The sequence below is a fragment of the Acanthopagrus latus genome, chromosome 19 (assembly GCF_904848185.1).
Source record: "Acanthopagrus latus isolate v.2019 chromosome 19, fAcaLat1.1, whole genome shotgun sequence".
Classification (NCBI taxonomy): Eukaryota; Metazoa; Chordata; class Actinopteri; order Spariformes; family Sparidae; genus Acanthopagrus; species Acanthopagrus latus.
In genome coordinates this window covers 17,572,319-17,593,418 of record NC_051057.1, presented here as the reverse complement: position 1 = coordinate 17,593,418, position 21,100 = coordinate 17,572,319, and the positions used below count along the sequence as shown (strand labels likewise).

At 41.3% G+C, this 21,100-nt stretch overlaps 4 protein-coding genes across 19 annotated transcripts in view; 1 reads left to right on the top strand and 3 right to left on the bottom strand.

Annotated features, from left to right (window-relative positions):
- Positions 1-145: 145 nt before the first annotated feature.
- Positions 146-4,064, top strand: uba5 (ubiquitin-like modifier activating enzyme 5). The gene is made up of 12 exons (XM_037079615.1): positions 146-458; positions 610-655; positions 1,590-1,679; positions 1,796-1,905; positions 1,988-2,074; positions 2,163-2,247; positions 2,346-2,450; positions 2,570-2,697; positions 2,895-3,030; positions 3,133-3,211; positions 3,293-3,399; positions 3,488-4,064. Exons 1-12 carry the CDS (start codon positions 295-297, stop codon positions 3,563-3,565), a joined length of 1,215 nt encoding a protein of 404 aa, XP_036935510.1. The 5' UTR covers positions 146-294; the 3' UTR covers positions 3,566-4,064.
- nphp3 (nephronophthisis 3) lies at positions 4,019-14,135 on the bottom strand. Of its 3 annotated transcripts, none has more exons than XM_037079600.1 (28): positions 13,990-14,135; positions 13,142-13,516; positions 12,905-13,030; positions 12,411-12,561; positions 12,105-12,257; positions 11,812-11,945; positions 11,011-11,171; positions 10,740-10,896; positions 10,298-10,372; positions 10,048-10,218; positions 9,853-9,956; positions 9,378-9,492; positions 9,147-9,290; positions 8,966-9,063; positions 8,722-8,824; positions 8,498-8,580; positions 8,243-8,378; positions 7,974-8,138; positions 7,749-7,843; positions 7,468-7,590; positions 7,176-7,365; positions 6,820-7,061; positions 6,520-6,595; positions 6,304-6,431; positions 5,950-6,190; positions 5,715-5,840; positions 5,433-5,548; positions 5,177-5,345 (listed from the first exon to the last, which is right to left on the bottom strand). In XM_037079600.1, the coding sequence occupies exons 2-28, from the start codon at positions 13,463-13,465 to the stop codon at positions 5,177-5,179; spliced, it is 3,906 nt and encodes a 1,301-aa protein (XP_036935495.1). In that variant the 5' UTR covers positions 13,466-13,516; positions 13,990-14,135. The 3 variants fall into 3 exon arrangements, with proteins under 3 accessions (XP_036935498.1, XP_036935495.1, XP_036935497.1); XM_037079602.1 differs by lacking the exon at positions 13,990-14,135 and adding an exon at positions 13,665-13,981; XM_037079603.1 differs by lacking the exon at positions 13,990-14,135 and having other exon boundaries at positions 4,019-5,345; positions 13,142-13,465.
- Positions 14,136-15,224: 1,089 nt separating this feature from the next.
- Positions 15,225-17,821, bottom strand: LOC119008758 (uracil nucleotide/cysteinyl leukotriene receptor). Of its 2 annotated transcripts, none has more exons than XM_037079401.1 (2): positions 17,754-17,821; positions 15,225-16,480 (listed from the first exon to the last, which is right to left on the bottom strand). In XM_037079401.1, the coding sequence occupies exon 2, from the start codon at positions 16,425-16,427 to the stop codon at positions 15,471-15,473; it is 957 nt and encodes a 318-aa protein (XP_036935296.1). In that variant the 5' UTR covers positions 16,428-16,480; positions 17,754-17,821; the 3' UTR covers positions 15,225-15,470. The 2 variants fall into 2 exon arrangements, with proteins under 2 accessions (XP_036935296.1, XP_036935297.1); XM_037079402.1 differs by having other exon boundaries at positions 15,225-16,455; positions 17,754-17,815.
- Positions 17,822-17,963: 142 nt separating this feature from the next.
- Positions 17,964-21,100, bottom strand: part of si:ch211-285f17.1 (sickle tail protein) — a 116,161-nt gene continuing 113,024 nt past the window's right edge. For all 13 annotated transcript variants that reach the window (XM_037079678.1, XM_037079674.1, XM_037079672.1 and 10 more), the window contains 2 exons: positions 20,736-20,867; positions 17,964-19,680 (listed from right to left, as the gene is read on the bottom strand). In XM_037079678.1, the coding sequence (XP_036935573.1) occupies positions 19,129-19,680; positions 20,736-20,867 (684 nt within the window). In that variant the 3' untranslated portion in view covers positions 17,964-19,128. The remainder of the gene's footprint in view (positions 19,681-20,735; positions 20,868-21,100) is intronic.

Sequence of the window (21,100 nt, the reverse complement as noted above, 5' to 3'; positions counted from 1 at the left end):
TAACCGACGGAATTTTTGAAAAACACTTTTTGGACAGAAGTTATTCAACAGTCGGCCCAAATTCTCAAAAAGGCTGTTGGAAAAATCCGCTAACAATGTAGGAACCCTTGTGTTGTCTGTACTCGTTTTCCGCACGGACGTTGTTGACAGTAACACACGTCCACACAGCTGATGTTAGTTGTGAAGACGTGTACTTTTCTGCGCCTGTTTGTCCGTCTAGACAGCTCATTCACAGCGTAATTTATAACATCGCATTTCGTCGACGTCTTTTAGCGGTGCTTGTTTCTTTCAAAAATGGCGACAGTGGAGGAGCTGAAGCTGCGGGTGAGGGAGCTGGAAAATGAATTGATAAAGTGCAAGCAGAAGCAGTGTGCCATGGAGGATGCTCACAGCTCGGAACTCCACAGACCGAAAATTGACAAAATGAGCTCCGAGGTCGTGGATTCCAACCCATACAGGTGACTTTTCATGTCATTAATTTGGTTTTTGACAGGTTTTTTATGTCGGGACCGCTCACAGCGCCGAGGGGGCTACGCCTTATGAGTCACTCATCCCATATGGTGCTGTTGGATTGACTGCAAGCTAATCTCACCTGTGTTTTCGTTGCAGTCGTCTCATGGCTTTGAAGAGAATGGGGATCGTGGATGATTATGAGGTAGGGTCAACAATGAAGAGTTTTAGTCTGTTGCTGTCTCCAACAGAAATAATCACAATGTTCTATAGACAAGGAGAAACTGATACTTTCAGTCATGGCAGCTGCTGATTAATACCAAATGCATTTTGAAAAAACTTGTTGGGTTTCAGTAAGTTTTTTGTTTTTGCTCTTTTGAAAAATGATGTAATTCCCTATTGCTATTATAATAAAATAAGCTGTCCAAAAGATAATACAAAGTGAGTGAATTCCACAGATTGCCAAATATCAGCACCTAAAATATAATTTGACCAATATTTATGAACTTATCAGTGATTTTTACTACGAGTTACTTACATTGTTGATAAATCTGTTGAATTTTTTTTCTTGATTAATTGATTAGTTCAGTAAAAATGCTCTTTAAATAGGTAGGATCTCTTGTTTTTATTTATTTATTTTAAATTTGACAAATAATCTGAGCACAGTGAGTGACAGTTTGAGCTAAAGCCAGACAATTAAGGGAAATCAGTTTAAGAAATATGGAAGCCGTGAGATGCAAGGTGGGGAACAAAAAGGTAACAAACTTCCAAAAAATATCCTGGGACGTGGCATTATCCTCATGTGTTCACAAGTCATAAAGACAGGAGAGAAAACAATAATGTAGTTATCTAACTTGCCTCTCATGGCTTTGTTGTTCCTTTCTGCATCTTTACAATTTGATAAAATCTGTGCTTGTGTTTGGCCCAAGGTCCATCATTAGGTTTCTGTCAGAAGACTCAACCCGATTCATCAATTATCAAAATACTTAATGATTAATGTAATAGCTGACAACTAATTTGTAATCATTGCAGCTCTAATGATTTCTATAACTGACATAAGACAATACCTATGAACATTCCCTTAATCAGAAGATGCTTTTTCGTATGGATGAACAATTATTTTCAAATTTTGTCAACAGAAAATCCGGACATTCACAGTTGCTGTGGTTGGTGTCGGGGGAGTTGGCAGTGTGACAGCAGAAATGCTCACTCGATGTGGCATTGGTAAGGTAATAAAAACATTTTCATTATTTCTTTTATATCAAGTAAAACTACCTTTTCACCTCGCTCAGGAGACGATCTGCCTGTCCTCACCTCAATCTTGTCCGTGTTTGTGCCATCACAGTTGCTCCTCTTCGACTATGATAAAGTCGAGCTGGCCAACATGAACAGACTGTTCTTCCAGCCTCACCAGGCGGGCCTCAGTAAAGTGGAAGCAGCAGAACACACACTCAGGTACATTGTTGTTTATAATAATCCACTAAAATAGAGGAATGTGGTTTCTTTGTACCTACATGTTTTTCAATTTACCCAACAGGAACATCAACCCAGATGTGTCATTTGAGACCCACAACTACAACATCACCACAATGGCAAATTTTACACATTTTATGGAGCGCATCAGGTTCGGCATACCTACCGCAGTTTTCAAGGATTTAATTTTTCTCTCTCCGCACACAACAACAGCAAATAATAATTCTGTGTCTTCTCAGTCACGGAGGGCTGGAAGAAGGGACGCCGGTGGATTTGGTGTTGAGCTGTGTGGACAACTTTGAAGCCAGAATGGCCATCAATACTGTAAGTGCATGCAGAAACAGAAAAACAGAGTTGTTATCCATTATGGTTTGTGGTTGGTACTCTGGCAAATTGTATTCATCTTGTCGTGTTTGCCTCAGGCGTGTAATGAACTTGGTCAGATCTGGATGGAGTCTGGTGTCAGTGAGAACGCTGTATCAGGACACATCCAGCTCATTATTCCTGGAGAGACGGCATGCTTCGCTGTAAGCCCACACACAAACAACATTGGCAAAAAGATGTTCAGCCACTAAAATACTAGCGCAACATTGTCCTGTTGGGAAAAAAATCTGTCAGTTATAATACAGTTTCATACGTTTGGTAGTGTGCTCCTCCTCTGGTGGTGGCAGCCAACATCGATGAGAAGACCTTGAAAAGGGAGGGAGTGTGTGCTGCCAGTTTACCAACAACAATGGGTGTGGTTGCAGGGATCCTGGTCCAAAATGTCCTCAAGTAAGATCATTATTTTTGCCCAGTTGGAAACCTGTAAAGTTTTACATCTGCCATTAAAAAGTTTGATCTGTTTTATTAATGTTCTTTCCTTTCACTTAACGTTACTTTTTCCTAAACCTTTTGTAGAACCATTTGTAAAGAAAGCGCTCTAAAACCTACTTTAAACATCAGATGTTATTTACATTTTTTTCTTTCAGGTATTTGTTAAAGTTTGGCACTGTCAGTTATTATCTTGGCTACAACGCCATGCAGGACTTCTTCCCCACCATGGCCATGAAAGCCAACCCCCAGTGTAACGACAGCTTCTGCAGGAGACAACAGGAGGAGTACAAGGTGTGCACTTGCGGTTTGTTTTCAAGTATCAGGATGTACAAATGAGGCTGTGTAAGCTCAGAAAGATAACGGTGTCCATCTACGTGAATTGTTCCCTTTTAGAGGAAAGAAGCAGAGCGGCCAAAGGTTGAAGTTGTTGAGGAAGAAGAGGAAGCGGTCGTACATGAGGACAACGAGTGGGGTGAGCAACAAACCGTGTCAGATCTGTGACAGTTTGTCTGAATTTGTCACTGAACAACATATTATTTTATCTGCTGTGCAGGTATTGAACTTGTATCAGAGGTGACTGACGCAGAGCTGCAGGCTGCCTCAGGCACCGTGCCTGACCTCCCAGAGGGCATCACTGTGGCTTACACCATTCCAGCTGAGGTTAGTATTTTCTGACAAAACACCAGCTTTGCCACTAGCGTTTGTTGACTCAAATGCTGATATTTTCTTTCCTCATGTTTTGAACCAGTGTGAACCAAGTGGGGAGACGGTGCAGGAAACCGAGCAGAGCCTGGAAGACTTGATGGCTCAGATGAGAAAGTTGTAGTTGTTGTTGTAGGCAGAAGTTTTTGGCAGAAACCTGAAGATGCATTTCTGCCATTCAGATAAAACTTTTCTCGCGTCTGTTCATTTGCTTTCTTTGATAACAAGCATCCTCAAGAAAAAGCCAACTAATTTCTAACAATCAAATAATTAATTCTTCTAGCAGCTACAGAGGAGAAATGCATGAAAGGTGTTGCCAATGGCATTTCACTTAACACAAAAAAGCAAACAAATGTTTCATTTGCAGACATACCAGAAAAGTGTTGAGCACTTGGAATTGTACAGCCTCTAATAAAGAAGTCTATGAACCTAGAATAATGTCACTGTTAGTGCATTAACATGTATCACAATGTGTATTTTCTACGGTTTTGATCAGTGAGTGTTGGGACCTTTTCATGTATGTGCTCTGTCATTCACTCAGCTTCAACATCCACTGCAACAGTAATCATGAACAATGTTTAAGTTGTCTCAATAAAGTATTTATTTGATGGGATACAATCTTATCAACATATTGGATGTGATTTTTTGTTGTTGTCCTGTACAGATTTTACATTTTACATTGATACATGAATATATAAAAACATTAAGATACATTGTTTTGCATTATATTTGGCAATGAAACAAGGTTTTGGTGTCCCTTTTGGAATTATGTAGACAATAAGTCATTCAGATGATAAATTGTACTTTAACCTGGACACTCATGTGGCACCATGATTGTTTTGGTAAATCCCTTTAACTCCTGTTTGTAAATGAATAAATAAATGGACATAAAGTTTTGCATAAGCACAGCATGAAATTAGTATCCCAGGTGATTTTTTTCTGAGATTTGCTTGTTTTTGGACAAATCTGTCAGGTTCGACATCTCCTTTTGGATTATGTACTTAATACTGGAAGGTAAAAACTGCATAATGTAAACATGAATGGTATGTTAAAGGGGCACTATGTAGTTTTGGAAAACACATTTAAAAAAAGAATTTTTAAAATTTAGTTTTAAAGAAGTGAATGAAGATCTTTGGATTACATTTTCTTCCCCAAAACTACAAAGTGCACCTTTAACAGCATATAAGTGTACCTATTTTTTTAGAAATTTTAGAGATAGTAGCTCTTGAAAAGGCTTTATTCAGAGCACCAGTAATGTACAGATCTTATGGGTTCTTCAGAAATCATACTTGTAACCTGCATCCCAAGTTCACCAAAAAGGAAAGTGCATAGATAATATGATAATGAGTCCTGTTTTATGGGTTTAACCCACATGAAATTCCATTCCTATTTTAAAGATCTATATTTTGAGGCATTTAATAGGAATAGGAATTAAGTGTCTGAATTAAAAGAAGTGTAAACCTGAGTCCTTTGACACATGATTATGTTAAAAACAATAAATACTTTTGGCAAATAGGGTTAGGGTTAGACAGATTTCACAGACTATATGGCAGACTTCATAATCATCCTGGCAGGTACAGTATTTTTTTGACCAAACCCTTTAAATCTCCATTGACAACAATCACAGTTTGATGACCAGGATAGTTCCCTTTTTTATAAAATCATTAGGTCCAATGTTTTTCTTACTCTATGGTACCTCAAGCTGTCAAAACAGCTTTTATGTGGCTGAACGGAGTCACCTTGGGGCATGTGGGAGGGGAGCAGGTCCCCTCAGACTGAATGTGTCCCCACTGGAAGAGTGGCGAGACGGGGCGTTTCCACATACCAACGACGGCTCTGCCTCCTTTATCTCCATCGCACGTTTGTAAAGCTCTGCGGCCTTCTCGAAGTCACCCTCTTCGTAGCTATTTATAAAACCAAAACAAAACAAGTGTAACACAACAATCATGATTAAACTTGCGACTAGCTGAATTTATCCTCAGCTACTGTACCTCAACACAGCCAGGTTTTTTAGGGTCTCTCCGACTCGTGGGTGTGAGCGCCCCAAACTATCCTCATACACCTTCAGTGCTTGTTCATAAAGAGGCAAGGCATCACTGTGCTTTTTCTGCCAGAGATTAAAAAAAAAGAAAATCACAGTTAGCTATGCTCTAAATACAGCTACATATGCTCATAATAGCCATAAAATAAACACAAGCATATACACAGGCATATGCAAGCCATAAATACAATATGTGGTTCAGACTGATTAAAAACATGATGAACATTCTCACTAGTTGGCAGTAGATCACAGCCAGGTTGACCAGTGCTGTGGCAACACTGGGGTGTTTGGGCCCAAAACTTTTCTCCCTGATTTCCAGAGACAGCTCATACAGCGGCACAGCCTTTTCAAGCTTCCCCTGTACAACACACACGTTCCAATCAGCTTCTCAGCCAACATAAAACAAAGAAATGAGCTCTTCGCAGAAAGAATAATGAAGTTTCAATGTTAACTGGTACACGTCTTACTCTGCGTTTATAGAGCATGGCCAGGTGTTTGAGTGTGTACGCCAGCGACGGATGGTCTGGGGACAAGGCCCTTTTGCGGATGTCTAGCGCCCTCTCGTACATGTCCTCAGCCGTTTCATACTCCCTCCTCTCTGTGTGGAGTGCGGCCAGGTTGTTGAGGGACTGAGCGCAGTCTGGGTGATCTGGACCGAGGACACGCTGACGCATCTCCAGAGAACGGGTCAGGAAAACTTTTGCTGCACTGGTAAAGACACAAAGACAAAGAAAAACATCAGACAAACAAATATCAGATAGAAGATACATAAGTGTTACATGTATTTATTTGGGAAGCCAGCTGTAACATCTGTGCCTTACTCCAGGTTGTTTTGGAGGTAGTACAGGACGCCCAGTTCATTAAGTGTCTTGGCAGAGTCTGCAGTGTCTTTTCCTAGAGTCAGCTCCTCCAGCTGCAGGGCTCTGCGCCTCAACAAAGTGAAGCCGTACTGAAGAGATTAGAAAAAAATGCACGTAAAATATGATTTATTAAGTGAGTATGACTGAAGTGTGTGGGTATCTGTAAAACATGCTTACCATATGACCTTTCTGGCGAGCGGTCTTCTGGCGGATCTTCACTGACCTCTTCCTGAGTTTCTCTGCTTGTTCATACCTAAATTTAAAAAGGCCAGGTTAAAAGCAACCATTTTTAAAATGGACTTGTGCATCGAAAGCACCACTGACTGTTTAGGTTAAGATCACAAGATCACAACAACAAATCTGAGATGCTGCTCTGTAAACACATTGTGTGGCATGGGACAACCAATAAACTATTCTACATGAACGGTAATTATAAAATGACTTCATGCACATCCACACGAATACCCAATCACTTACTTGTTTTGTTTCTGATAGAGCATGGCGAGTGACTCCAGCTCTCGTGCCACGCTGGCATGCTCAGCTCCGTAGGCGTTCTCACTTATCTCCAAGGCCTGCTTGTACAGCTGCTCAGCGTTGCCGTACTTCTTCCACTGTACATAAACCCCGGCCAGCTGGTGGAGGGAGCGAGCCACGCTGGGATGGTCCGGGTCCAGTGCTGTCTCCCTAATCTCAAGGGACCTTTGTAAAGGAGCTACGGCCTAGCCAAAAAGAGAGACAGACAGTGATACACATCTAACTCTCAGTATGTGTCCTTTTCTAATATAAAATAAGATATACATTGTCAAAGCTGTTACTGCAATCCACAATATTACCTGACTAGGGAGGCCAAGGTCTTTGAGGAAACGTCCCAGTGTCTCATAGAGATTTGCAAGCTTGGTCATGCTGTCTTCACTCTCACAGCTCTTCTCATAGTGTTTCAAGGAGTCAAAGTACTCAGTGGCCATGGAGCTTTTGTCTTTGCCCACATATTGCCAATAGGCTAGCAGCTCAGAGAAATGACCCCTAGAGGACAATAAAGAAAACAACATACACCAGTAAGACTACATCCAAGTAAATATGGCAAGCTTTGTAATATCAGCTTGTGTCTGTGTGCATGTTTTCTACCTCTTGTAGAGGTTTTGGGAGACAAACAGGTTCAGGAGGCTAAGCTGTAGTTTAGTCCTGTCCTCCTGCTGCTGGAGCAGCCAGGGCAGCTCGTCAGCCACACGCCAAGTCACACGGTCCTGGCTACACACAGACACACACAACACACACCATGACAAGAGTTGAACAGACAGAAGAAAGTAAGTTGCGTTGTTACAGCTGTCACAATATCTGATTTTCACTACACTATTTTTGTGGCTAGTCAAATTCATGATGAAGATATGACCCCTCTTAATAAGCACCTGAGTTGCTGACTGAAGTAATTTATGAGTTTGTCTCTGTAAGTGGCAGAGCTGCATCCTCCACCCAGGAACTCCAACGTCACAGCTTCCCAAGCCTGACAGACAAACACACATACAAACAAAAACTTCAAAATTGTCTATTCCTAAATGTTCTGTCACACAAATATCAGAGTTTGGTGATGCACTTTGTTTTTTAATGACTCCGTGCTCCATAAGTTTTATTACCTGCAGGTGTTGAAACCTGATGAGACCACAGCGGAGGGTTACAATGCAGAGTCTGTTCAAACGGTAAAGCAGAGATGACAGGACGGGCAACTCCACTTCTGGTAAAAGGTCTAGTACCTCTGATTCACTCACTCCATTATGGCTGGCACACACAAGGCACAGTATCTGAAGAGAGGAAAACAAAATGAGCACATATTTGTCTGCTAGGAGTGCAGAAAATTCACACAAAGGATCATATGTGAGTTTCTGTGAGGCTGAATGTTTGTCACCTCTCTCATAATGTGTCTCTCTCTGTCTGTATTGAGGGAGTTCAGCGTCATCTTGAGCGCCTGGCGATAAAGTGACATGGTGTCCTGACACTGTAGACACTGGTCGAGGCTCTTCTCCAGTGATCCGCTTGATATACTGCAGGGACGTAGCATAACACGTCAAATCAACAAAAACTTCAATATATATGTAGCCACACATTAACATATATAAACTTATCTAATAAATCTAAAGTTGCAGAACCAGGGGTGGCTGACCTGATGATCATCCTTGCAAGTAGTGTGACATACAGTGCATTGCACGTGGATGCAGAGCGACAGTGCCTTTCCAGCTTCTTCTCCTTGAACAAAAAAAACAACATGCAAATGTGGCATTCACACAAAAACATACCTCTGATAATGATTCCAAACATTAAAACAATCCACAGATTCAAATCTCTTCAGAGGTTTTAAAAAGCAGGGTTGATGGAATGATTACTGACCTGGTCCTTGGTAAACTTGATACCCATGTTCTGGCACTCTGCATTAACAACGCTCCTGACCTCTCTAGGACTCAGTGGGTCTAAGTGGAGGGTGGGCCACAACCTAAGTAGAGATGGTCACTCAGTTTCAATCAGCAATACCATGGGAGCATATGTATAAATACATGCCATTGCACGATGAATAAATAAACAGCATTTTGAACCAATATAACAAATGTACAATAAATTGACTGGTGTGTCTCACCTCCAAGCTTGAGGACACGTCTCTACATTCACAGACACCACCACTCTGACATTGACAGGGAGAGGGTCAATAAGCCACTTCATGTGTCTTTCTGCTTGCTGAAAAAATGAGAAGAATTGGAATTAGAGGAGTTGCTTTGAAGTACACGTTTAATTTGTCATAAAGCATAGAGGAGGTGTACCTGTATCTGGTCAATGGAGTCGATGATGATGATGATGTTTCCTTGGTGCCGTGCTGACAGTCGTTCAAGCCAGCGGGGAAACTCCTCCAATATTTTACTGGGCTCCATGGACAAGCCAGAAATGGACCAGAAGTGCTGCAGCAGCTATGTGACAACAGAGACGGACAGCAAATATACAGTTATTCAGTAAGACTGAGTCATCCCTAAGGCTATGGATGAGCTTCTCCTTACTTTGACTGTGAGGCGTTTGATTATCAGAACTGGCTCCGAGCTTGTGGAAAGTGGGCGACCGACAAAATGATAAAGGAACAGTGTGTTGGGGGACTGCTTCTGCTGCTGCTCGATCCTGGAAGGGATTCAAGGAACAATTAGCAAAGTAGACAAAAACAACATACCCTTTTCCATGATGACACATTGCACATCTAAAGCAGTGCAATATCAAAACAAGAGGCAAAGGAAGGATGCAGTTTTAATAGACAGGAAAACACTGAAATATAAACATGATGTCATAATTGTTTTGCCCTTGTGGCATTTCGTCAGAGAGCTATTAGATCGAGAAGTGACAAATGATCAAAACAAGACTAGAAGTGCTAAATTATGAAAATTACTGAACATCCCTGAAATAAAATGCTTTTATCTACAATAGTCGTCCAATAGTTTGATTTAAAAAGTCAAGGGAAGCATATCCCACATCATTAGTTCTCACCATTTAGACAGCAGGAGAGACTTCCCTGAGCCTGGACCACCAGACACTAGTAGAGGAGGGGTGGGAGGGGGAGCAGCTATCATGTCATTCAAACGATCTATGTACTGAAGAGGACATCAGATAGAACACAGTTTTATAGTGTTTCAAGAACAAATTATCAGATTGGAAGAGCAGATTTAGACAGATATGTAGTACCTTCTGAAAGCCTAACTGGGAGGTGGAGCTGTTACAGGCTTGCTGGTAGGACTCGATCTGTTCCTGCTCATCATGCAGGTCCCATAGCACATCTGCTGAGTCTTCCTCACGTCCCTCCTCTATCCCAGAGTCCTTAGAGTCAACATCCACTCCTTCCAGGCCCAGCAACTCCTACATGATCCGGGCAGAAGGGGAAGTTCAGTGCCGAGAGGCTCTAAAAAGACAGATGCTGCTGAGGGACAGTCTGTACCTGTTTGATGACTTTCTCTAGCTGAGCATTAATCAGGTCGGCACCCTCCTCTGCAGAACCACAGTGATCCACCACCTGCGTTAACGTTAAAAACATGTCAGCACGAGCACTGTGTGGCGTCTGGCAATCAGGAAAACTCATTGTCAGCTTTAAAAAGGCAGTAAACATACAACTTCTGCTTTTTGCTGACAGTTTAAAATATGGTTATGCTAAGCAAGTACTGTGTGTGAAGTCGTGGCAAACTCTGAATGTAAAGAATAGCAATGCAGAAGCACTGTCATAAATATTCTCATGACAATAAACCTCATAAATATCATATAGATTTTGAATGATCAAGCTATTATGGTGATCATGGTAAAGTACAATCCTTTATTTTACCATTAATACTTAAAATATCTCCTCCCCTGTGACCTGTTTCATTTAATATACGACAAACACCAACCTTGATTTTGGCAGCCTTGTCTGCAGCGTTGACCCTCTCCAGCAGTTGCCTGGTGGGTCCAGTCAAATTGTGATCTTCTTCAGTCCTGAGGTAGAGCACCAATGGATGGCCATCTGGATTCTTCACAAAAGCCTCCTCACTATCCTCCACCACAGAGCTACACACATTCATAAATATCAGAAGAAAGTGTCTCATTTATTTTTTAATAAGCAATATAACTGATATGCAATTTTACCTATCTTAGTGAGGATAGGCCTTGGACTTACTGTACCTAGTGACAGTAGATTTGAGAAGAAGCACACAAACAGAGCTCCTTTCAATCTCCTGTTTGCGCTCCACAGCGTATGAGGCAGCACTTTCCTCTTGGAAGCAGACATTAAGGTAAAAATGGCCGAGACCCTCACACATTCTGCGTAACACAGGAGAGTGTTTCTGTAATGCAAACATGAAAGAAAGATTTCCCAGACGAGGATAAGTGGCATTTTAAACCAGGTTCAATTACAACTTTCAGTTTTTCCACTGAGTCTGACATTCAGACTAGGCTTGAATTGATCAAACTAATTTGCTGAGGGTAGATTAAAGGTAATGAAACATTCAATTAAGTAATAAATTAAATCTCTGTGAGCATGTTTAACTCACATGGATTCTGTCTGTCAATAGAGACATATTGATCATGTTGTCTATTTCAGTGAAGGGCAATGAGTACTATCAGCCAGGGAGGAACCTCTTTTTGACTCAATACATCAATATCAGTCTAGTGACAACACTGTAGAGATGATGATTAATATGCTCACAAAATATTAACACAATGTGAATTTTGATAAATGATCATCTGTAATGTGGATACAATGTAGGTAAATTAAAGTATTAGAACATGTGATAAATATGACAGAATGTTAGCAGAAAATGTACAGTTTGTTGACTTTTTTTCATGTAAATGACCCCCAAATTGAGAGGATTTTGTCCCTTAAGTAATCCCTATTAAGTCATTTTTTGCCAAGGACCCCCTGCAACCCACTTAAGATCCACTACTGGTCCCTGGACCCCAGTTCAAAAACCCCTGCCAACCAACCTTAATAAAGATGTCAAGCTCAGCTTTGGTCTCCTGGGTAAAGATCAAGTAGCACCGCACTGTGTTACTCCATAAGGCCTGGGGCACATGAGGGGAGACCTGAAGCAGACTGGCTACTGCAGCATCCCAGTCATCTGACAAAAGCACACACGGGAAAAGTTATAAGAGTTCAATTTCCAGAGCTAAACAGGAATCATAGCCTTAGTGCAAACATGCCTGGCTCCTTCTGCCCTGCCAACGACCCATATCATGAAGCCTCCCTTCTTCCTACAGACTTACTGAAGTTTACTTACCTCTGCTCACATTTGCAAAGGGTCCCTCCACATCTATCAAACTGTGTGCAAACTCCGGCCCCCGGAAAGTCTGTTGCAGCTGCATCATGCTACCCATAGAGGGCTCACTGCCCAACACACCACCAGACCAGTATTCACACTGCGTCCCTGCAGCTAAAGAAAAAACAGTGGACAAATAATATAATATTATTCAAGATTTCATCAGACAAGACAAAACACAAGATTTTAATTTTAATTGCAAATTATTGCTGAAAGGATGGATGGATAAAAAGAATAAAAAAGAAAAGGTCCCAATATTGCCATTACCAGTGACAGTGGTTTGGTTGTCATCTGAGTCAGAGTCATTTGGGTCATACACCTGGATCCCCTGAGCCTGCAGCTGTTGCATTTTGGCCTCCAAGTCCCTCTTGGCCCGCAGGAGATCCTGAATCTCCTTTTCTTTTGTCTCCCGGAAAATCTGGCAGTGATTTATCCAGCAGATTAGGGCTGCGATCGTGATTACTGGAGAGTATGTCACACAGCTACTAGAGATGCAACTGGCAATAATTTTCATTAAAAAGTGATCGTTATATTTTTGTTTAATCAACTTATAAATTCAATCTACAACTCAAGTCAAATAAACTATAAAATATTCACGGTTAAGAAGCTGGAATCAGAGAATCTGTCAATTTTTCTGCTAAAAACTCAAACTCAACAAATTAATCAATTATCAAAATGGACAGAGATTAATTGACCTGTTGAATCGGTTAGTTGTTGCAGCTCTAACAGCGAGACATATTTACATATGTGGCGTGGTTTACCTTAAACTGTCGTTTTACTTTGTCCCTGTCATGTTCAAAGGTGGCAGCCCTCTCCATAGCTTGGTACTTTGCCTCAAGAGCACTTTCCTTTTCCCTAAGGATCTTCTGGTAGGTCTTCTGCAGAGCCTGTTGTCACAATGAGGTGCAGGAAATCATCAGCATCATGAAACATCAATTAAACTATAAACTGTTGAAGCTGGATTGCTGTGATAAGACAGTATCCGGTGAAATTATTACCTGCAGCTCAGCTCTCAGCCTCTTGTTCTCCTCGTCCAGCTTGGCCTCCTTCTTTTGCATGGATGATATCTCGTTATTCTTGCTGACACGGAATATTTCATACTCTTTACGCAGCCTTTCATACTCTGCAGCGTACTCCAGATCTACAGAGCCTGTCGACTTGAAACTGGCCCCTATCACCCGAGGTCCTCTGCGAAAGGAGCTGCGCAGGAGTCGGGCTTTGGGTTTCACCTCCACCGGGATCTCACAGGCTTCCCCACCTTCACCCCCATACCCATCCTCTATCACCTCTCCAGGGCTGACCAGAGAGGACGCGGTGCCCATGGTGGCAGCTGAAAAACACTACTCAGCCTTTTCGGACGCACATAGCTGCTCCTGCGCGATGACAGACACGACAGGGAAAGTTTTCATCTACCTAGGCTTTTGAAAAACGATAGTAATTTGCATTTCTGTGCACTTATATGGTTCCTGGATACCGTATAAAAACACAAAACAGCTAGTCCATAACAGCTACAAAGCTAACCTGCTTTCCTCACAAGCAACAGCTCTCACGGACATTATTTTTAAAAGCGCAACCCAGAGGACAAAAAACAGACTAAAAGCTAACAGGTTGGCAGCTGCTAGCTAATTACAGCACGAATAACGGTACAGACAGTTGCACTTGGTTAGCTAACATTATAAGAAATAGCTCTTCAACACGCTCGTCGCGATATATGCTGGACTATAAAGCCTACAGGAAAGACACAGTAACTCCCGTACATGTTTTAGCTTTGACAAAATCTCGACTACAACCAACGGTGTTGGTTTAAACATGTGAAGCTAGGTTAAACAAACAAGAATGCGCTTACGGTCCGCTCCCTTCACAGCTTCTTCCTGGCTGCCTTGGTAACAAGTGGATGTTACGGGTGCTCGCACAAGTCAAACTAAGTAAAAGTCAAATTTCTTGTAAAGTTGACCAACGCTGCCACAATCCAGGTACCCTGTCAGAGGTCGTACACTGACTCTTGCTTTTACTCCAGTAAAAGAAGCAATACCACAGTGTATAAATATTAAATACTAAGTAAAAGTCCTGCATTAAAATTGAACATGAGTTTAGATAGCTTAGATAGATACAAAAATAGGTCTATCAGCAACAAAGTGTGCTTAAAGCAGCAGAAGTAGTTATTTTTCTAATCTACAATCATACTTCATAAATTATTTGTTGATTATATTTTGTTGTATTATTGTGAATCTTTTTATGTAAGCAAAGGAATCAAATACATGTGGTGGAGTAAAAAGCACAATATTTCCATCTGAAATGAAATGAAGTAGAAGTGTACAGTAGCGTAAATTGAAAACATCCAAGTAAAGTACACGCACTGGAAGTAATGTACTTAGTTACTGGCCAGCACTGCTGACAGAGTACACATTTAAAAGCAGTCAAATACCTTTAAATTGAAAAATGCAGTTATAATAGTAAAACAGTCTCTCAGGAATATCTGAAGCCCTTCAGAATTGGTTTATCTGTGAAGGAGTCCTGTAGGAATTATTGCAGGTACTGTCAGTAAGTTTTCCTGTAGGGAGATGCTCCTGTGCTGGAGTAGTTGTGAGTTGTTTTGCTCAATTAAAATGAAACTGCATTGACGCAAGAGTTGCTGACAAGATGAAGTAAGTAAGAAGTGATAGTGGTTATTATTTCTTCAAAAAGCAGAAGTTTAGTCATCTAAATGTGGAAAGAACTGTTTTACCCCTGAAAGAGGAAGTGTATTTTTTTTTTGTCATTTCCACCTAATCACAACCTGGAAGGATTTAACACTGCTAACCTTTCAAGAGTTCAACCAGAGGATGATCTTTGACCCACAGGTTCTCCAAACATCAGGTCTATGTTTAACTGCACTGACCATCCCCATCACTAAGAATATAAGATTAAGATCTTAAAAAGGAATTTACATTTTTTTTTTTTAACTTTGATTACTTTGCAAATCTACATATTAAAGCGCTCATGAATGTGTTAAACCAAGACTGAATGGTTCATGTCTGAACACAGAACAGTTTGCTTAAATCACTTGTTGTAAACACATTTTTTACACCAAAACCTGCTTTATTTACATTTACAAAGAGGTGCAGTAACAACTGTCAAACAAAAAGGACAACACTTTGTACAATCCAGATGAGTGCAGAGTTCATGAATAATATTATTTACATATTCAGTAAAAGCGCCATGCTGTTTGAGCTCAACAGCAAATCAGTGAGCGAAAGCTTTGGAGCCATTCCATTTCAGTTTGTGAACGTGGAATTTACCAAGAAGGACCAGGAGCTGAATTATTAAGTTGATACTATTCATCCCACTTTATTTTCTACACATGCTCAATGATTCTTGTTGATCACCTTGGCTGTCTTTACAGAACAGCTGGAGCAGTCTGTCTCTGTATGCACGGTTCAGGAAGAAGTACATCACAGGATCCAGCACACCACTGACGCAGGTCAGCGCAGAGGTGATCCGATTGGCCCTTGCCAGCACCTCGTGTGTCGCTGTGGTCAGATGGCCGTGACTGTGGCTTGTGATGTAGATTACCCTACTCACATGGTAGGGCACAAATGCGAGCAGAAAGTTCATCAGGATGAGGATGATCATTTTTATGGCCTTGTCTTTCACCGGCCGCTCTTCCCGTTGCTTGACCGTCCTCAGTTTCAACAAGATGAGTATGTAGGAAACCACTATGGTGGTGAGGGGAATAACGAATGCCACAACTGTGGAAACCAAAGCTGTGGGAGATGTCTTTTCTAAGTAGAGCTTGGTGCAGATGCCAGTTGAATTGGTGGCTGGATTCTTTTTAGAGAAAAGAACAGGACTCATAGACAGAATCAGTGTTGCCCAAAGTATGCCCATGACTACCTTTGCATACACAGCCTTCCTAAATGACCGTGACTTTAAAGGAAAAACCACCGCCAGAAATCTGTCCAGGCTGATGAAGCTCATTAGGTACAGGCTGCAATACATATTTAAGTAAAAGAGGAAGCCTGCTAGCTGACAGACAATATGTCCTAAAGGCCAGTGGCTGTCAGACAGGTGGTACACTATACGCATGGGTAAAATGAGGATGTAGGACATGTCTGCTACAGAGAGGTGCCTCAGGAATACCTTAGATGGCGAATCGCTGTCCTGCTGAAAAAAGGCCCAGAGTGCCAGGGAGTTCCCAGGCACGGCGATGATGAAAATCAGGATGTAAAATGTGGAAAAGATAATGTTCTCCTGGTGGGATTCACGGCCATAGAAGGCCTGTATTTCCTCCACAGTGATGTTCATTGTTGTTGTTGTTGTGGAGAGGATCCTCCTGGTCCAGCACAGACACAAATAACCTGTTATGAGGATGGCAGCCCACATTTAAAATAACGTATGGTCAAGTGACTTTTAAGTGATTCATTTGGTTTCATTTTGATATAGACCTAAAGCCGCATGACTAAGCACGCACTCTTGTGATTTCAACAAAGACATGACATCAACCCACATGCAACACCATGTGTCAATTACATTTAAGGAAACAGCATCTGTACTTGCTGGGCGCCACTGGAACCACTATTGCAGCAGATTTGAATCAGATAACACTAGAAGAAGAACCGCAGATAAGCTACTTTCAGGGTATGTGTTATGGCGAGTGTCCTTTTAGTTAGACAGTATGAAAATGTGTAGTTTGTTTAATCATTTATTCAATTATGAAAATCTACATACTGCACCTTTAAATGTAGTGACACCTGGAGGTTGTGTCAGCTTTTGACAAGTTAGGAATGACAACCAAAAAATGGTCCAGCACAGACACAAAGATGACGGCAGGCCAGATATACAATAAACTATGGTCAGGTGACTTTAAAGTGATTCACTGAGCCATACGGTGTTAGGCCTGTATTTCAAAATGAAACACAGCCCACACTCTGTGTTTACCATGAAGACATACCAACAACCCACACACAACATCGTATGAATTTGGTTTAAGAAAACAGGAACTGTTCTCGCTGGGTGCCACTGAGACCACTGCTGTAGCAGATTCTAATCAGTTAACGCCACCAAAAGAACAGCAGATAAGATACTTTCAGGGTATGTGTTAGAAATATTTGTTTATTAGATAGATGGCTACATAGAAGGGTCCTTTTAGTAAAAACAGTATGAAAATGTGCAGTTTGTTTATTCAGTTTATTCAATTCTGAAGATGTCCCATTTGCAAGAAAAGTTTAATTTTGAGTACAAACTCCTTGACTACTGGCAGGTCGGGATTGTGAAGAGTTTCCGACGAATTAGGAGTGAGACTAAAAAAATCAACTCTTCAAGCAAATGGGACCTTTGATAACAGCATTTGAGTTAATGCTGACACTTCCTCTAAACCCTGATAAGGGGCTTTCAAGTCTGATGTCAAATTAAAGGAAACAAGATGCTCAAAAGATGAAGGTTCCAATTATTTTGTGTTGCAGGTTAAATGATACAATTTAAAAAAGAGGTGCTACATAGATGAGGCAGCACTAATCTATTCACCCATTATGTAATCATGTAATCCAACGCAAGACTGTGATAGTAGATTTAGGGAATATAACCCTCACATGAGTCAATAACCAGTAATATCATCGAGGATCATCTTCTTACCTGTAATTGTAGATACACAGAATGCAGAGTTCCGCTGTGCATTTGCTGTCCGTGTCAGAAGAGACAGGTGAAGTGGAAGTGAGAAGTGCTCTGCTGTGTGGTGCGTTTCCACTTTCATATTTATACAACAACAACAACGCACCCACACGCGCATCACACAGGAATTATTGAGGAAGCCAGAAGCAGAGAATAAATAACTTTGACGCTCGATGCATTACAAGCATGCAAGTCTTTATTTTTTGCTACTCCAACACAGTTTTGTCTTTACCACATTGCTCATTTATAGTAGGATTTAAAGCTTTACAAAAAAATGAGAGAAAAACCAGATATTTACAAAAACTATCTGTGCAAACATAATTCTTCTTTTACACCACTCTCCTAAAGTATTTGAAAGGCATGCATACAAATAAACTTTGGTATGTTAAAAAAAACTACTCATTTTCTTAGTAGAAGCATCTGCTGTATGTACATGTGGTAGAACCGATTTCATCACTTTGTTTTTAGTACAGTTTACATTTAGACAACGATACATGTTAACTTAACAAACTGAGACCAGCAGCACAAACACTGAGGTCAACACTTCAGCCATCACACGTGTAAATTCCCCTAAATCCTGTGACTGGGTTAGGCCTGAAGTGAGTCATTGTACAACAACTTTGGCAAATAGGCACACTAAAATGAAAAAGAAAAAAAAAAAACAACTTGTATTACTCATTTAACCAGTTTTACACATCTGTAAAATAACTTGGCAGTTCATATGGGTGAAAAAAATGAGAAAATACTCTTTGAAAACAGAGGTTAACAATGAATTCAACTTTAAAATGTCTGCATACATTATGTATACATCCATAAAAGGCATTTACAAGGGCTGCGTTGAATGTCTGGCAACATAAGAAATATAGAAGATTAAATATACTATGGTTATTCAATCTCTGGTTTGAAAAATAAAACACAATTTTTACATGATCATTTGTGATTGTACATCAACTCTATAATCCCTATTCATAGCTACAGCAAGAAAAATAGATTTTCAACACCATAAGAGCCTTCCACTTCAACTACAAAGTGGTAAAACTATATCTTTTTTTTTTTTTTTAGTTCAGTTATAAAATATTTTGTCAGAACACCTGGTACACCTTCAATAAAGAATCATGATCCAAGTATTTTTTCAGAAATGGAAAACGCAACTTAAAGGAGATAAAAGCATTGGTGTGAGAATGCCAGTGTCAAATAAAACATGAACTGGGGGAGTGCATCACTTAATACTTTCACAAAAAAAAAAAAAACTTTCAAAAACAACAAACAAGAATGATATAAAATGACACATGACCAGGTCTACCTGCTATGCGGTAAGGCCAGAGGAGCGATATTGGGGCTAGGTAGTGTCCTTAGCTGCTGTGGCTGTTGGGATGCAGGATTTGCCGCTGCTGCCGTTGTGGGACCTGTAGCTGGTGAAGCTGGGGGTGTGTATGGTGCGGATGCTCTTTCCACCTGGGCCCAAAGGTGTGGGCGACAGAGGGGAGGGGGAGGAGGAGGAGGAGGATGAGGAGGAGAATGAAGAGGAGGAGGAGGAGTGCACTCGACCATTCTGAGTCTGCGAGGGAAACGAGAGAGCTTTACCTGTGTGCTGTGAGGCTGTGGGGAGTTTGAGGGATCCGTTAGACAGGGAAGGGATGTGGGAGGAGGGTAGGGAACCGGAACGAGGAGCGTGAGAGGACAGGATAGAGGACTTTGTCACAGAGGAGGAGGAAGAGGAGGAGGAGGAGGAGGAAGAGGCAGGGTTAATGGGATTAGTAGCATCTGAGTTTTGTGCAGACTGGGAGCTGCCTTTAGTAGAGCTAGGATAAAAAGCGGGGATTTTAGAGATGGGTATAGTAGGGGAAGTAGTTTTATGATCCCCTCCCACTCTTTTAGCACTTCCGTTAGCCTGCAAACAGAGATGCCAAAACAGATACTGGTTGTCAAAAAAAGAAATCTGGTCAAAAAATACATATAAACGGTAAGACGATGTTAAGAAACTACAAGTTATATACATAGAAAACTACACAAACATTAATTTTACTAAGACACAACTAAAAGACACCAAAAACATATAAAGAAGCTCTGGTTTTACATGAAAGGTGAGACACATCGGACATGTTACCAAGAAACAGAACACTGCAAGGGTTAGATAGTGCGATGGCAGACAGGAGGGGCAGGTCAATAGGCTGCCCGTGTTAAAAAGGATGTTAAGTCTCGTGAAGGGGCTGTGTGTGTGGTGGTGGTGGTGGGGGGGGTTCATAAGGCAGAGATGCATAAGAAGACTGGACAGAATTAGATAACAGGGTTAGGAGGTCGAAGGGTGAGAGCGGACAGGGAAAATGTGGGCCAGTATTCCACTGAAACTGACGGTGCAAGATGGTGAGTCGTGGCGAAATCTCGAGGGGAAGGGGAAATATATCACCGTGGGGGGTTAAGAAGCTATGCAGTGATGTTGGGTTTGAGCAGAGGTGCGTTGCGAGAAGGAAGGTGCATAGGCGAAATGTCAGTTAGGGTGTGTGTTTTAACATAGCCATAAGCATCCTGGGATTTTGGCGACACTGTTTAGGAACTCAGCTGTGATGGGAACTGGAGATGTGATGACAACTCAGATGATGACAGGATACGATTCCACGTCTCTTTGCCATTTTTCCACGTCTTTTTTTTTTTTGTCACCAACACAGTGAAACCATGAGCAGTGTGGACATGCAAAAGCATACAGTACAGTGATGTTATGGGGTAACAGTCAAGAGTCAAGCATGCCTTCTTGTCAGAGCGGTCTCGAGAGAAACATTAACAGATCCACAGTCGCCATCATGGTGACTTTATTATTTTTTTTCTCAAAACACTTTAAATCTCACAGCTTTGGTAGTCTTTTTTTCCCCTAATAATACATGCCTCAAGTTTTCGAATCCTAAACGTTTGTTTCTTCTACTCTCTGGTAAGGCCCTACAGTAAAACTACCTGTCGGAACTGCCTCTGAGCGTCCTGCAGTTTTTGTTGTTTTCCTGCTTTGTCAGTAGTACCCGGCGACTGCCTGGACTTCGCAGACAAAGGGACGGGCATCCGACTAGTAGGGGAAGCGACACTGGCGTTCTGCAAGGGGATCCAAACGAAAAACAAAAGAAGAAATAAAACAAAAGAAGGGGAAAAAAAACACACACACCATATAGGAAGTATGAAAAATCAAGGCACTGGCAGGTCAAAGAACCTCATTTTTACAACACCAGTGAAAGATCATGCACCCAGTGAGATCATACACCTTTAAGTCAATACACAGTAGTACATGCAGTCAAGAATGAGGAAGATATCAGAGCTTAATCATCACG

Bases quoted from the DNA above. Each gene is read 5' to 3' on its own strand.
- uba5 (XM_037079615.1), top strand. From the start codon at position 295: ATGGCGACAGTGGAGGAGCTGAAGCTGCGGGTGAGGGAGCTGGAAAAT. The intron at 2,698-2,894 runs GTAAGATCATTA...TTTTTCTTTCAG, and splicing joins CTGGTCCAAAATGTCCTCAA to GTATTTGTTAAAGTTTGGCA. The intron at 3,400-3,487 runs GTTAGTATTTTC...GTTTTGAACCAG, and splicing joins CTTACACCATTCCAGCTGAG to TGTGAACCAAGTGGGGAGAC.
- nphp3 (XM_037079600.1), bottom strand. From the start codon at position 13,465: ATGGGCACCGCGTCCTCTCTGGTCAGCCCTGGAGAGGTGATAGAGGAT. The intron at 13,031-13,141 runs GTAATAATTTCA...TTGTGACAACAG, and splicing joins GGCTGAGAGCTGAGCTGCAG to GCTCTGCAGAAGACCTACCA. The intron at 11,946-12,104 runs GTAAGTAAACTT...TGCTTTTGTCAG, and splicing joins CTTTGCAAATGTGAGCAGAG to ATGACTGGGATGCTGCAGTA.
- LOC119008758 (XM_037079401.1), bottom strand. From the start codon at position 16,427: ATGAACATCACTGTGGAGGAAATACAGGCCTTCTATGGCCGTGAATCC.